At 41.9% G+C, this 14,484-nt stretch overlaps 1 protein-coding gene across 1 annotated transcript in view; it reads left to right on the forward strand.

Annotated features, from left to right (window-relative positions):
• Nucleotides 1–14,484, forward strand: part of LOC139375688 (inactive heparanase-2-like) — a 261,838-nt gene that overhangs the window by 232,316 nt on the left and 15,038 nt on the right. Inside the window, exons 10-11 of the mRNA XM_071117496.1 lie at nucleotides 2,261–2,406; nucleotides 8,903–9,049. Of these exons, the coding sequence (XP_070973597.1) occupies nucleotides 2,261–2,406; nucleotides 8,903–9,049 (293 nt within the window). The remainder of the gene's footprint in view (nucleotides 1–2,260; nucleotides 2,407–8,902; nucleotides 9,050–14,484) is intronic.

Consider the following 14,484-nt stretch of genomic DNA (forward strand, 5'->3'; position numbering starts at 1 on the left):
AGAGGAGAGAAGACAGTGGCATAACAGAGGAGAGGAGAGAAGACAGGGGCATAACAGAGGAGAGGAGAGAAGACAGGGGCATAACAGAGGAGAAGAGGGTAGAAGAGTAGAAAAAAAGAGGAGATGTGCTGAGACCACTGTAAAGTTGTGTGCTTTGCTCTGCCAGGGGGTTGACATGTGAATAAATGGCCAAGGCTCCCATGTCTTTGCTGAGAGGGCAGTGTGGTATTCTATTGTATTTTTCATTTCAGTATTTCAACCAGGTTTTTTCCCAGGCATATTTCCCACAACAGTTACATTTTTGACTTTCATTTTATTTGACGTTCACATTGATCCTGCAGCTAAATAAACATAACAAAGACTAGTAATAGCTCCTCACTGTGGGATCCAATAGTATATATTATATTGTCTCTTTCAATAAAGACTGAAGCATCGGTATCCAACTTCTAACCCTGGTCTGGACATCATTGTAACTAGGCACCAGTACAGCCTCTCTGGTCTGGACATCATTGTAACTAGGCACCAGTACAGCCTCTCTAGTCTGGACATCATTGTAACTAGGCACCAGTACAGCCTCTCTGGTCTGGACATCATTGTAACTAGGCACCAGTACAGCCTCTCTGGTCTGGACATCATTGTAACTAGGCACCAGTACAGCCTCTCTGGTCTGGACATCATTGTAACTAGGCACCAGTACAGCCTCTCTGGTCTGGACATCATTGTAACTAGGCACCAGTACAGCCTCTCTGGTCTGGACATCATTGTAACTAGGCACCAGTACAGCCTCTCTGGTCTGGACATCATTGTAACTAGGCACCAGTACAGCCTCTCTGGTCTGGACATCATTGTAACTAGGCACCAGTACAGCCTCTCTGGTCTGGACATCATTGTAACTAGGCACCAGTACAGCCTCTCTGCTTTCCCCACGTGTTCTTTTACTGCTTTTAACTGAGGTGAATACTGTTATAATTTTGGATTTGCATTGAACTGTTATCTTATATTCTGTTTCTGTTCTGTACAACTGTTAGATGTAGGGGAGTGTTTTGCCACCTCTGCATCTCTACAAACCCCTGTTCTGACATACACATCTCCAGGATGTGATCATTTAGCCTCTTATAGTCCGTTCTACTAAGCTGTATGGAATGGCTTAAGAATGTCATACCAAGGATCATTTAGCTATTTTAGTTTGAAGTTTAAGACCCCTGGAAGTATCCCCCCGAAACAAAATGTTGACGACAATTTTTGGAGGCCTTATTGCTATTAGGCCATACAAACACATCGAATGACAGATTCACTACATGGAAAACCATTCCCAAAATATCTAAAGGAAGTTTGTTCTGAAGTGTCTGTCCTAGAGATAAAAGAAAGATCAGGAAACACACATTTTTTTTCTCCATATATACATGAATTCAAATGGTACCAGGGGACCTTCAGATGAGTCTTGTGAGGCCTGTGGGTGTCCTAGAGCAACTCAACTGACATGTTCGTGTAGAGGGTCATAATAGTTTGTAGGCATAACCATTCGGGTGCTACAGACGATTTTGTGAGAAGGTCTGACAAACACCTCTCTAGCTCTGTCACCTTTCACCCCAGATGTCTTCTGTTCTGACAAACACCTCTCTAGCTCTGTCACCTTTCACCCCAGATGTCTTCTGTTCTGACAAACACCTCTCTAGCTCTGTCACCTTTCACCCCAGATGTCTTCTGTTCTGACAAACACCTCTCTAGCTCTGTCACCTTTCACCCCAGATGTCTTCTGTTCTGACAAACACCTCTCTAGCTCTGTCACCTTTCACCCCAGATTTCTTCTGGTCTGACAAACACCTCTCTAGCTCTGTCACCTTTCACCCCAGATGCAGAAGTGTGACATAGTGGATGCGGTGGATTGAGACGCATCCAAGGCAAAAAGAACAGATATCTCAAGCTTAAACTGAAAGATGTTCATGGGGATTTGTATTATGCTCATTACATTTCAGTGGGGGCGTGGACATTGACACTAGTTAGCTTGACCTTATGTAGTTGTTGACATGTCAATTGCCTCAGTGGAACACAATGGAACAGGGAACATTACTATGGTAGCTCATGCTTAATTTGCAATCTGATTATGCATGCTGTGTTTGGCTTTGCACTGTGTAACAGGTGCTTGTGTGTGTGTGTGTGTGTGTGTGTGTGTGTGTGTGTGTGTGTGTGTGTGTGTGTGTGTGTGTGTGTGTGTGTGTGTGTGTGTGTGTGTGTGTGTGTGTGTGTGTGTGTGTTCCAGGACTATTGGTTCTCACTGGTGTTCAAGCGTCTGGTGGGCCCCAGGGTGTTGGCGGTGCGGGTAGCAGGCTTACAGAGGAAACCACAGCCAGGGAGGGTCATCCGAGACAAACTACGCATTTATGCCCATTGTACCAGCTTCCACAAGTAAGTGCTGCAGCCCTGTACCAGCTTCCACAACTAAAAACCAGAGCCATATACTGTACCAGCTTCCACAAGTAAAAACCAGAGCTGTATACTGTACCAGCTTCTACAAGTAAAAACCAGAGCCATATACTGTACCAGCTTCCACAAGTAAAAACCAGAGCCATATACTGTACCAGCTTCCACAAGTAAAAACCAGAGCCATATACTGTACCAGCTTCCACAAGTAAAAACCAGAGCCATATACTGTACCAGCTTCCACAAGTAAAAACCAGAGCCATACACTGTACCAGCTTCTACAAGTAAAAACCAGAGCCATATACTGTACCAGCTTCCACAAGTAAAAACCAGAGCCATATACTGTACCAGCTTCCACAAGTAAAAACCAGAGCCATATACTGTACCAGCTTCCACAAGTAAAAACCAGAGCTGTATACTGTACCAGCTTCCACAAGTAAAAACCAGAGCCATATACTGTACCAGCTTCCACAAGTAAAAACCAGAGCCATATACTGTACCAGCTTCCACAACTAAAAACCAGAGCCATATACTGTACCAGCTTCCACAAGTAAAAACCAGAGCCATATACTGTACCAGCTTCCACAAGTAAAAACCAGAGCTGTATACTGTACCAGCTTCCACAAGTAAAAACCAGAGCTGTATACTGTACCAGCTTCTACAAGTAAAAACCAGAGCCATATACTGTACCAGCTTCCACAAGTAAAAACCAGAGCCATATACTGTACCAGCTTCCACAACTAAAAACCAGAGCCATATACTGTACCAGCTTCCACAAGTAAAAACCAGAGCTGTATACTGTACCAGCTTCTACAAGTAAAAACCAGAGCCATATACTGTACCAGCTTCCACAAGTAAAAACCAGAGCCATATACTGTACCAGCTTCCACAAGTAAAAACCAGAGCCATATACTGTACCAGCTTCCACAACTAAAAACCAGAGCCATATACTGTACCAGCTTCCACAAGTAAAAACCAGAGCCATATACTGTACCAGCTTCCACAAGTAAAAACCAGAGCCATATACTGTACCAGCTTCCACAAGTAAAAACCAGAGCCATATACTGTACCAGCTTCCACAAGTAAAAACCAGAGCCATATACTGTACCAGCTTCTACAAGTAAAAACCAGAGCCATATACTGTACCTGCTTCCACAAGTAAAAACCAGAGCCATATACTGTACCAGCTTCTACAAGTAAAAACCAGAGCCATATACTGTACCAGCTTCCACAAGTAAAAACCAGAGCCATATACTGTACCAGCTTCTACAAGTAAAAACCAGAGCCATATACTGTACCAGCTTCTACAACTAAAAACCAGAGCCATATACTGTACCAGCTTCCACAAGTAAAAACCAGAGCCATATACTGTACCAGCTTCTACAAGTAAAAACCAGAGCCATATACTGTACCAGCTTCCACAAGTAAAAACCAGAGCCATATACTGTACCAGCTTCTACAAGTAAAAACCAGAGCCATATACTGTACCAGCTTCCACAAGTAAAAACCAGAGCCATATACTGTACCAGCTTCTACAAGTAAAAACCAGAGCCATATACTGTACCAGCTTCCACAAGTAAAAACCAGAGCCATATACTGTACCAGCTTCTACAAGTAAAAACCAGAGCCATATACTGTACCAGCTTCCACAACTAAAAACCAGAGCCATATACTGTACCAGCTTCCACAACTAAAAACCAGAGCCATATACTGTACCAGCTTCCACAACTAAAAACCAGAGCCATATACTGTACCAGCTTCTACAACTAAAAACCAGAGCCATACACTGTACCAGCTTCCACAAGTAAAAACCAGAGCCATATACTGTACCAGCTTCCACAAGTAAAAACCAGAGCCATATACTGTACCAGCTTCCACAAGTAAAAACCAGAGCCATATACTGTACCAGCTTCCACAACTAAAAACCAGAGCCATATACTGTACCAGCTTCCACAAGTAAAAACCAGAGCCATATACTGTACCAGCTTCCACAAGTAAAAACCAGAGCCATATACTGTACCAGCTTCCACAAGTAAAAACCAGAGCCATATACTGTACCAGCTTCTACAAGTAAAAACCAGAGCCATATACTGTACCAGCTTCTACAAGTAAAAACCAGAGCCATATACTGTACCAGCTTCCACAAGTAAAAACCAGAGCCATATACTGTACCAGCTTCTACAAGTAAAAACCAGAGCCATATACTGTACCAGCTTCCACAAGTAAAAACCAGAGCCATATACTGTACCAGCTTCTACAAGTAAAAACCAGAGCCATATACTGTACCAGCTTCCACAAGTAAAAACCAGAGCCATATACTGTACCAGCTTCCACAAGTAAAAACCAGAGCCATATACTGTACCAGCTTCTACAAGTAAAAACCAGAGCCATATACTGTACCAGTAAAAACCAGCCTTCTGTACCAGCTTCTACAACTAAAAACCAGAGCCATATACTGTACCAGCTTCCACAAGTAAAAACCAGAGCCATATACTGTACCAGCTTCCACAAGTAAAAACCAGAGCCATATACTGTACCAGCTTCCACAACTAAAAACCAGAGCCATATACTGTACCAGCTTCCACAAGTAAAAACCAGAGCCATATACTGTACCAGCTTCTACAAGTAAAAACCAGAGCCATATACTGTACCAGCTTCTACAAGTAAAAACCAGAGCCATATACTGTACCAGCTTCCACAACTAAAAACCAGAGCCATATACTGTACCAGCTTCCACAAGTAAAAACCAGAGCCATATACTGTACCAGCTTCCACAAGTAAAAACCAGAGCCATATACTCTACCAGTTTCCACAAGTAAAAACCAGAGCCATATACTATACCAGCTTCCACAAGTAAAGATTACAGCCATATACTGTACCAGCTTCCACAAGTAAAAACCAGAGCCATACACTGTACCAGCTTCCACAAGTAAAAACCAGAGCCATACACTGTACCAGCTTCCACAAGTAAAAACCAGAGCCATACACTATACCAGCTTCCACAAGTAAAAACCAGAGCCATATACTGTACCAGCTTCCACAAGTAAAAACCAGAGCCATATACTGTACCAGCTTCCACAAGTAAAAACCAGAGCCATACACTATACCAGCTTCCACAAGTAAAAATTACAGCCATACACTGTACCAGATTCCACAAGTAAAAACCACAGCCATGCACTGTACCAGCTTCCACAAGTAAAAATTACAGCCATATACTGTACCAGATTCCACAAGTAAAGATTGCAGCCATACACTGTACCAGATTCCACAAATTAAGATTACAGCCATACACTGTACCAGATTCCACAAGTAAAAACCACAACCATACACTTTACCAGCTTCCACAAGTAAAGATTACAGCCATACACTCTATCAGATTCCACATGTAAAGATTACAGCCATACACTCTATCAGATTCCACATGTAAAGATTACAGCCATACACTGTACCAGATTCCACAAGTAAAGATTACAGCCAAACACTCTATCAGATTCCACATGTAAAGATTACAGCCATACACTCTATCAGATTCCACATGTAAAGATTACAGCCATACACTGTACCAGATTCCACAAGTTAAGATTACAGCCATACACTCTATCAGATTCCACATGTAAAGATTACAGCCATACACTCTATCAGATTCCACATGTAAAGATTACAGCCATACACTGTACCATATTCCACAAGTTAAGATTACAGCCAAACACTGTAAGTACAATTTTGGCCTAAGGACAAAGATTAGTTTGGTGGCTAAAAAGCACTCAAAACTCAGACTTCTATGGCTTGTCCCATTTTCCTTACCTTGGTGTTACATTCTTAATAGATTCACAGACACCTGAGGCACGGTGTCTAGTCACTGTGTCTAGTCTCTCCTGCACTATAAGCCACTCTAGCCATGATAAATCACATTAATTACCCAGCCTGACACAATTCTGCCTGGTCAGCTCATAAATAACCCTCATCCAGACTACTCAGTCTTTCAGAGCGGCCAGGTCATAAAACATAACAGGTATCACTTATCAGGTGTGTGAGGGGCTCTTCTCTTTGTCAAAGAGGCGGCAAGAGGCCTTTATCTCAGCTCGGATTGGTTGGAGGGGGTTTTGGGGGAGTGTGAGGGGAGATGGAGGTACAAAGGGTACGTCTGTCCCAGAATAGATAAAGAGCAGCACCATCCCCCTGTTCCCCCTGTTCAAGGTTATCATTTAACCCAGCCGTATGTGATGTGTAACAGGTCAGCAGCAGAGATTTCAGCACCAGGCTAGACTTACTGCCCTCCGTCCCATCTATACACACACGGCTCAGTTACATCTGTTCACCTGGCTCCGCACACCACATTATCTATATGTAATAACTATGTTCTATATTTTTTATTGAATATACAATAAACACCTATAAGCGTTTATCAGTCTTCCATCTTTGCTGGTGAACATTTTCTCTGATCTTTCTCCTCAGGTCCAGGCCATTGGATGTGTCCCTGTTCTATTCCATCTCAGTTGCAGGTGTGGTGTAGAGAGCAGTAGCGTAATGATACACTCTAGGGACTCGGGATCTACTGATACAGACGACACATCTGATCTGTTACCCACGGTGTGGCCTGTTGACAGATCTGCAGAGATTTGAAATAGTTGTCATCCAATGCTTTCCATCTGGCACCTGGAAGGATAGGACGCCTTTTATGATGGAAGCCTTTTGTCCCTGGCATGGCACTTATATCTGGATCTCAACAGTCATCCTCCTTTAACCAGTTAGCAGTTTCAGTACGCTTTTGCTATCAAGGGTATTGTATTCTTCTCGCCAGTTAGCAGGTTAAGTACTCTGTTGCTACCAAGGGTATTGTATTATTCTAGCCAGTTAGCCAGTTAACCAGTTAGCCCGTTATTGGTTTCAGTACTCTTTTGCTATCAAGGGTATTGTATTCTTTAGCCAGTTAGCCAGTTAGCCCATTATTGGTTTCAGTACTCTTTTGCTATCAAGGGTATTGTATTCTTTAGCCAGTTAGCCAGTTAACGGTTTCAGTTCTATTTTGGGTATTGTATTCTTCTAGCCAGTTAGCAGTTTCTAGCTTTCCAGACATTTAGTGGTTAGCGTGGTCTGTTTCACTCTAAACCAATTCTTCAGCATCAAACAACGTGAAAGGTTGTTTACTTTCCTGCTTCTAATGCCTCAGAACCTCATCTTTTTGAACTCCTGGACTGTCTTTATCCCTCTCTCCATCTCTTCCTCTAATCTATGGGTATCTAACACTCCATCTCTTTCTGACTGATACATCCCAGCCCTGAGCAATGTTTGGCATAAGGCTTCAATAGTTGAGCAGAAGAAATACTCTAGGGCTGACTGATTACACTGTCTGACACAAAGACAGACAGACTTCTGTCTGTTGCTTTCTGTTTACAGACGTGACCAACCCTGATTCTAATCTGTTCTCTTTCCATGTGTCTATGTTTGCATTTTTCAAGTCACTTGAATCGTCTCTCTGTGGGTCTGCTCAGCATTTCCTTGTTGTACGATGAGGTGTAGAAACAGAGAGTGAACAAAAACCTGAAGCCGTGAGAGCTGGAGAATGAGAGAGATGGAGAGATTGCTAATCAGAGGAGGATCGCTAATCGACCGATCTGACAAAGCCCAACGCTGACCCTTAACAATGTGGTCCTCTGAAACCTATGGTGCACACACACACACACACACACACACACACACACCCTGAAACATATGGGACCACTCCAGTTGTGTTGATCTAGCCTTCACATTATGCATGTTATTATGTTTTTCTTATCTTTGGCCAATATTCCCTAAATCCTCTCCCCAGCACTCTGAACACATGCAGTGTTGTCTGTGTAATTCTAGGAGGTCAGTCCCACACTTTCACACCCTCCAATTGATCCCTAATGTGATGTGAGTAGAGACTACAGGTCTTAGGTCTTGAGCATATCAAAACATATTAGATCCCTTCAATCTGGGCATATACCACAGTATTATGAAATGTAATGTAAATATCTAGAAAAAGGGCTAAGAGGGCAATGGAAGAATAACACAAAATGCAGTTTTATCTGGACTTATAAACTAAACATAAGTAATAGGTTCAGGATTGTTATAAAGATAATATATTACAGTGAGTTTATGGAATGCTTGGAACACATTTGATTTTGATTTCACGAGAGTTTTGATCCTGTTATTAAATTGTCTGGTAGAGCCTTTACTCTGTTTTTAACATGTCTGTTCTCCTGTTCAGTTACTGAAGTTTCTATTGTACTTAGCAGATGAAGACACTATAGAGCACCTTACAGATCTAGATAGACATAGTGAGACAAGGGGAGTGAGAAAGCAACAAAAGGTAGTCTCTGCAGTGGGGGGGGGGGGGGGGGGGGGGGTGATGCTTAGTGTTTTGGGACTGATTCATGCGATTAGAAGAAGAACAAGAAGACCATTAAAACGAATATTTGTGTTTACCATTCATTTAGAATGCTTCTCTTCCTTCCAGTCGTAACTACGTGAAAGGGTCCATAACGATCTATATCATCAACCTGCATCGGTCCAGGAAGAAAATCAAGCTGGCGGGAACCTTACGTAACAAGACTGTCCATCAGTACCTGCTGCAGCCCTACGGGGCAGACGGACTACACGCCAGGTCAGTAGTGCATAGCAGGGGTCTGATACACACTCACACATACGCACTCGCTCTCTCTCTTTCTCTCTCGCACTCCTTTCTCCTTACTCTCTCTCTCTTTCTCTCCTTCTCTCTCTCCCTTTCTCTCCTCCTCTCTCCTTCCATTTCTATTTATTTATCTCTATATCTCTCGCTGTCTCAGGGATCATGTGTAGCTACGGCCAATATTTAGGTGTTTCCCCCAAGAAATGTTTCTATAGAAAAGAAGCTCATTTACTGCATTTCTATACAATACAAAACTCTTTCAAATGCTATTTGGAGAACAGCAAAAACAAGCTAAAAAGACCCCAGCCATTATCACCTTGGCTTCATTCATCTCAGTCCATCTACAAAGAACACACAGCCTGTTAGCTATACAATTGTAATGTTATGCCCCGCCACAAGTTTGGGAACCACAGTACTGACCTCTGTCTCCTCTGCTTCCTCCTGCATGCATTGCAGCCTGCCCCAGCCTCACCACTGAGTGCCACATCACTGTCTGTTTCAGTAGCCTACTCTGTGTAAAGTTATTTTGAGTATTTTTTGCTAATGCATTTAAAAAAAAAAAAGATTTTATTTAACCTTTATTTAACTAGGCAAGTCAATCTTTTGTCTGGCATCTCGCCAACACACTACCAGCAGCATCTCCAGACTAATTGCCTATTGAGCCGAGTGTGAGATAGTTCGGGTAGTTCGTTTCATATCTCAGGTGCTCAGCCTGTGCCGTGAGAGTGCGGAGTTAGCTGTTCGAGAGTTTGTTGAATGTTCTGTGCATCGGCCGGACAGAACAGCTATGTCCGGTAAGACGAGAGGTGGTGGTGTGTGTCTAATTGTCAATAACAACTGGTGAGCAATGTCTTATATTAAGGAAGTCTCTAGGTATTGCTCGCTTGAGGTAGAGCACCTCATGAAAAACAATAGACAACATTTTCTACCAAAACATTTTTCATCTATATTTGTTCAAAGCCAACTATTTACCACCACAAACCAATGCTGGCACTACGACCACATTTAACGAGCTGTATAATTTGAACAAGGCTAATCTGAAAACAAGGCTCCCTAAATTTTTATCAGCATATCGAATGCACGACCCGGGCTGGCAAAATTCTGGATCATTGTTACTCTAACTTCCGCGATGCATACAAAGCCTTCCCTCGCCCTCCTTTCGGCAAATCTGACCACGACTCCATTTTGTTGCTTCCAGCCTATAAACAGAAACTAAAACAGGAAACGCCTGTGCTCAGGTCTGTTCAATGCTGGTCCGACCAATCTGATTCCACGCTTCAAGATTGCTTCGATCACGTGGACTGGGATACGTTCCGGATAGCGTCGAACAACAACATTGATGTATACGCTGATTCGGTGAGTGAGTTCATTAGCAAGTGCATCGGTGATGTTGTACCCATGGCGACTATTAAACCTTCCCCAACCAGAAACCGTGGATTGATGGCAGCATTCACGCAAAACTGAAAGCCGAACCACTGCTTTTAATTAGGGCAAGGTTACCGGAAACATGACAGAATACAAACAGTGTAGCTATTCCCTCCGTAAGGCAATCAAACAAGCTAAGCGTCAGTATAGAGACAAAGTAGAGTTGCAATTCAATGGCTCAGACACAAGACGTATGTCGCAGGGTCTACAGTCAATAACAGACTACAAAAAGAGAACCAGTCCCGTCGCAGACCCCGATGTCTTGCTCCCAGACAAACTACACAACTTCTTTGCTCTCTTTGAGGACAATACAGTGCCACCGATACGGCCTGTCACCAAAACCTGCGGGCTCTCCTTCACCGCAGCCAACGTGAGTAAAACATTTAACCCTCGCAAGGCTGCCGGCCCAGACGGCATCCATAGCAGTGTCCTCAGAGCATGCGCAGACCAGCTGGCTGGTGTGTTTACGGACATATTCAATCAATCCCTATCCCAGTCTGCTGTTCCCTCATGCTTCAAGAGGGCCACCATTGTTCCTGTTCCCAAGTAAGCTAAGGTAACTGAGCTAAACGACTATCGCCCCGTAGCACTCACTTCCGTCATCATGAAGTGCTTTGAGAGACTCTACTCTAATTTGCTTACTGCAAACTACCTGCCCTCCAGGACACCTACACCACCCGATGTCACAGGAAGGCCATAAAGATCATCAAAGACAACAACCACCCGAGCCACTGCCTGTTCACCCCGCTATCATCCAGAAGGCGAGGTCAGTACAGGTGCATCAAAGCTGGGACCGAGAGACTGAAAAACAGCTTCTATCTCAAGGCCATCAGACTGTTAAATAGCCACCACTAACATTGAGTGGCTGCTGCCAACACACTGACTCAACTCCAGCCACTTTAATAATGGGAATTGATGGGAATTGATGTAAAATATATCACTAGCCACTTTAAACAATGCTACTTAATATAATGTTTACATACCCTACATTATTTATCTCATATGTATATGTATATACTGTACTCTATATCATCTACTGCATCTTTATGTAATACATGTATCACTAGCCACTTTAAACTATGCCACTTTGTTTACATACTCATCTCATATGTATATACTGTACTCGATACCATCTACTGCATCTTGCCTAAGCCGCTCTGTACCATCACTCATTCATATATCTTTATGTACATATTCTTTATCCCTTTACACTTGTGTGTATAAGGTAGTAGTTTTGGAATTGTTAGCTAGATTACTTGTTGGTTATTACTGCATTGTCGGAACTAGAAGCACAAGCATTTCGCTACACTCGCATTAACATCTGCTAACCATGTGTATGTGACAAATAAAATTTGATTTGATTTGATTTAAATAATTGGGGCCAAGCTTCGTGCCATCCAGGACCTACAGTTGGGAGAACAAGTATTTGATACACTGCTGATTTGGCAGGTTTTCCTACTTACAAAGCATGTAGAGGTCTGTAATTTTTATCATAGGTACAATTCAACTGTGAAAGACGGAATCTAAAACAAAAATCCAGAAAATCACATTGTATCATTTTTAAGTAATTAATTTGCATTTTATTGCACGACATAAGCATTTGATCACCTACCAACTAGTACGAATTCTGTCTCTCACAGACCTGTTAGTTTTTCTTTAAGAAGCCCTCCTGTTCTCCACTGATTACCTGTATTAACTGCACCTGTTTAAACTCGTTACCTGTATAAAAGACACCTGTCCACACACTCAATCAAACAGACTCCAACCTCTCCACAATGGCCAAGACCAGAGAGCTGTGTAAGGACATCAGGGGTAAAATTGTAGACCTGCACAAGGCTGGGATGGGCTACAGTACAATAGGCAAGCAGCTTGGTGAGAAGGCAACAACTGTTGGCGCAATTATTAGAAAATGGAAGAAGTTCAAGATGACGGTCAATCACCCTCGGTCTGGGGCTCCATGCAAGATCTCACCACGTGGGGCATCAATGATCATGCGGAAGGTGAGGGATCAGCCCAGAACTCCACGGCAGGACCTGGTCAATGTCCTGAAGAGAGCCTGGACCACAGTCTCAAAGAAAACCATTAGTAACACACTACGCCGTCATGGATTAAAATTCTGCAGCGCACGCAAGGTCCCCCTGCTCAAGCCAGCGCATGTCCAGGCCCTTCTGAAGTTTGCCAATGACCATCTGGATGATCCAGAGGAGGAATTATTTATTATTATTATTTTTTTTTTGTTGGTATAAACTCCACTCGCCGTGTTTGGAGGAAGAAGAAGGATGAGTACAACCCCAAGAACACCATATATATACTACGCGGTGTCAGAGGAAGACCCAAATAATTGTCAAAGACTCCAGTCACCCAAGTCGTAGACTGCTTCTCTCTGCTACCGCACGCCAATCATTATCGGAGCACCAAGTCTAGGTCCAAATGGCTCCTTAACAGCTTCTACCCCAAGTCATAAGACTGCTGAACAATTAATCAAATGGCCACTGGACTGTTTACATTGTCCCCCCCCCCCCCCCCCCCCCCCCCCATTGGTTTTGTATACTGCTGCTACTCGCTGTTTATTATCTATGCATCGTCACTTTACACCTACCTACATGTACATATTACCTTGACTAACATGTCCCCCTGTACATTGACTCAGTAACGGAACCCCCTGTATATAGCGTCATTATTGTTATTTTATTGTGTTACTTATTTTGCTTTTTTTTTTACATTCGTTTATATATTAAATATAACTATATTTCTTGAACTGCATTGGGCTTGTAAGTAAGCATTTCAAGGTAAGGTCTGCACTTGATTGTGACAAATACAATTAGATTTTATTTGGTTTAAAAAATATAGAGGTTCTGAGCTTTGATCAAAGCTGGGAGCAATATTTAGATGTTGACCCGTCATTTATAGTTTTTTCTTTGTGCAATAGGCCCTATACTGTATATATGTTTCTTTGTACAATAGGCCCTATACTGTATATATGTTTCTTTGTACAATAGGCCCTATACTGTATATATTTATCTTTGTACAATAGGCCCTATACTGTATATATTTATCTTTGTACAATAGGCCCTATACTGTATATATTTATCTTTGTACAATAGGCCCTATACTGTATATATTTATCTTTGTACAATAGGCCCTATACTGTATATATGTTTCTTTGTACAATAGGCCCTATACTGTATATATTTATCTTTGTGCAATAGGCCCTATACTGTATATATTTATCTTTGTACAATAGGCCCTATACTGTATATATGTTTCTTTGTACAATAGGCCCTATACTGTATATATTTATCTTTGTACAATAGGCCCTATACTGTATATATGTTTCTTTGTACAATAGGCCCTATACTGTATATATGTTTCTTTGTACAATAGGCCCTATACTGTATATATGTTTCTTTGTACAATAGGCCCTATACTGTATATATTTATCTTTGTGCAATAGGCCCTATACTGTATATATTTATCTTTGTACAATAGGCCCTATACTGTATATATTTATCTTTGTACAATAGGCCCTATACTGTATATATTTATCTTTGTACAATAGGCCCTATACTGTATATATTTATCTTTGTACAATAGGCCCTATACTGTATATATTTATCTTTGTACAATAGGCCCTATACTGTATATATGTTTCTTTGTACAATAGGCCCTATACTGTATATATTTATCTTTGTGCAATAGGCCCTATACTGTATATATTTATCTTTGTGCAATAGGCCCTATACTGTATATATGTTTCTTTGTACAATAGGCCCTATACTGTATATATTTATCTTTGTACAATAGGCCCTATACTGTATATATTTATCTTTGTACAATAGGCCCTATACTGTATATATGTTTCTTTGTACAATAGGCCCTATACTGTATATATTTATCTTTGTGCAATAGGCCCTATACTGTATATATTTATCTTTGTGCAATAGGCCCTATACTGTATATATGTTTCTTTGTACAATAGGCCCTAT

Source organism: Oncorhynchus clarkii, chromosome 20 (assembly GCF_045791955.1).
Source record: "Oncorhynchus clarkii lewisi isolate Uvic-CL-2024 chromosome 20, UVic_Ocla_1.0, whole genome shotgun sequence".
Lineage (NCBI taxonomy): Eukaryota > Metazoa > Chordata > Actinopteri > Salmoniformes > Salmonidae > Oncorhynchus > Oncorhynchus clarkii.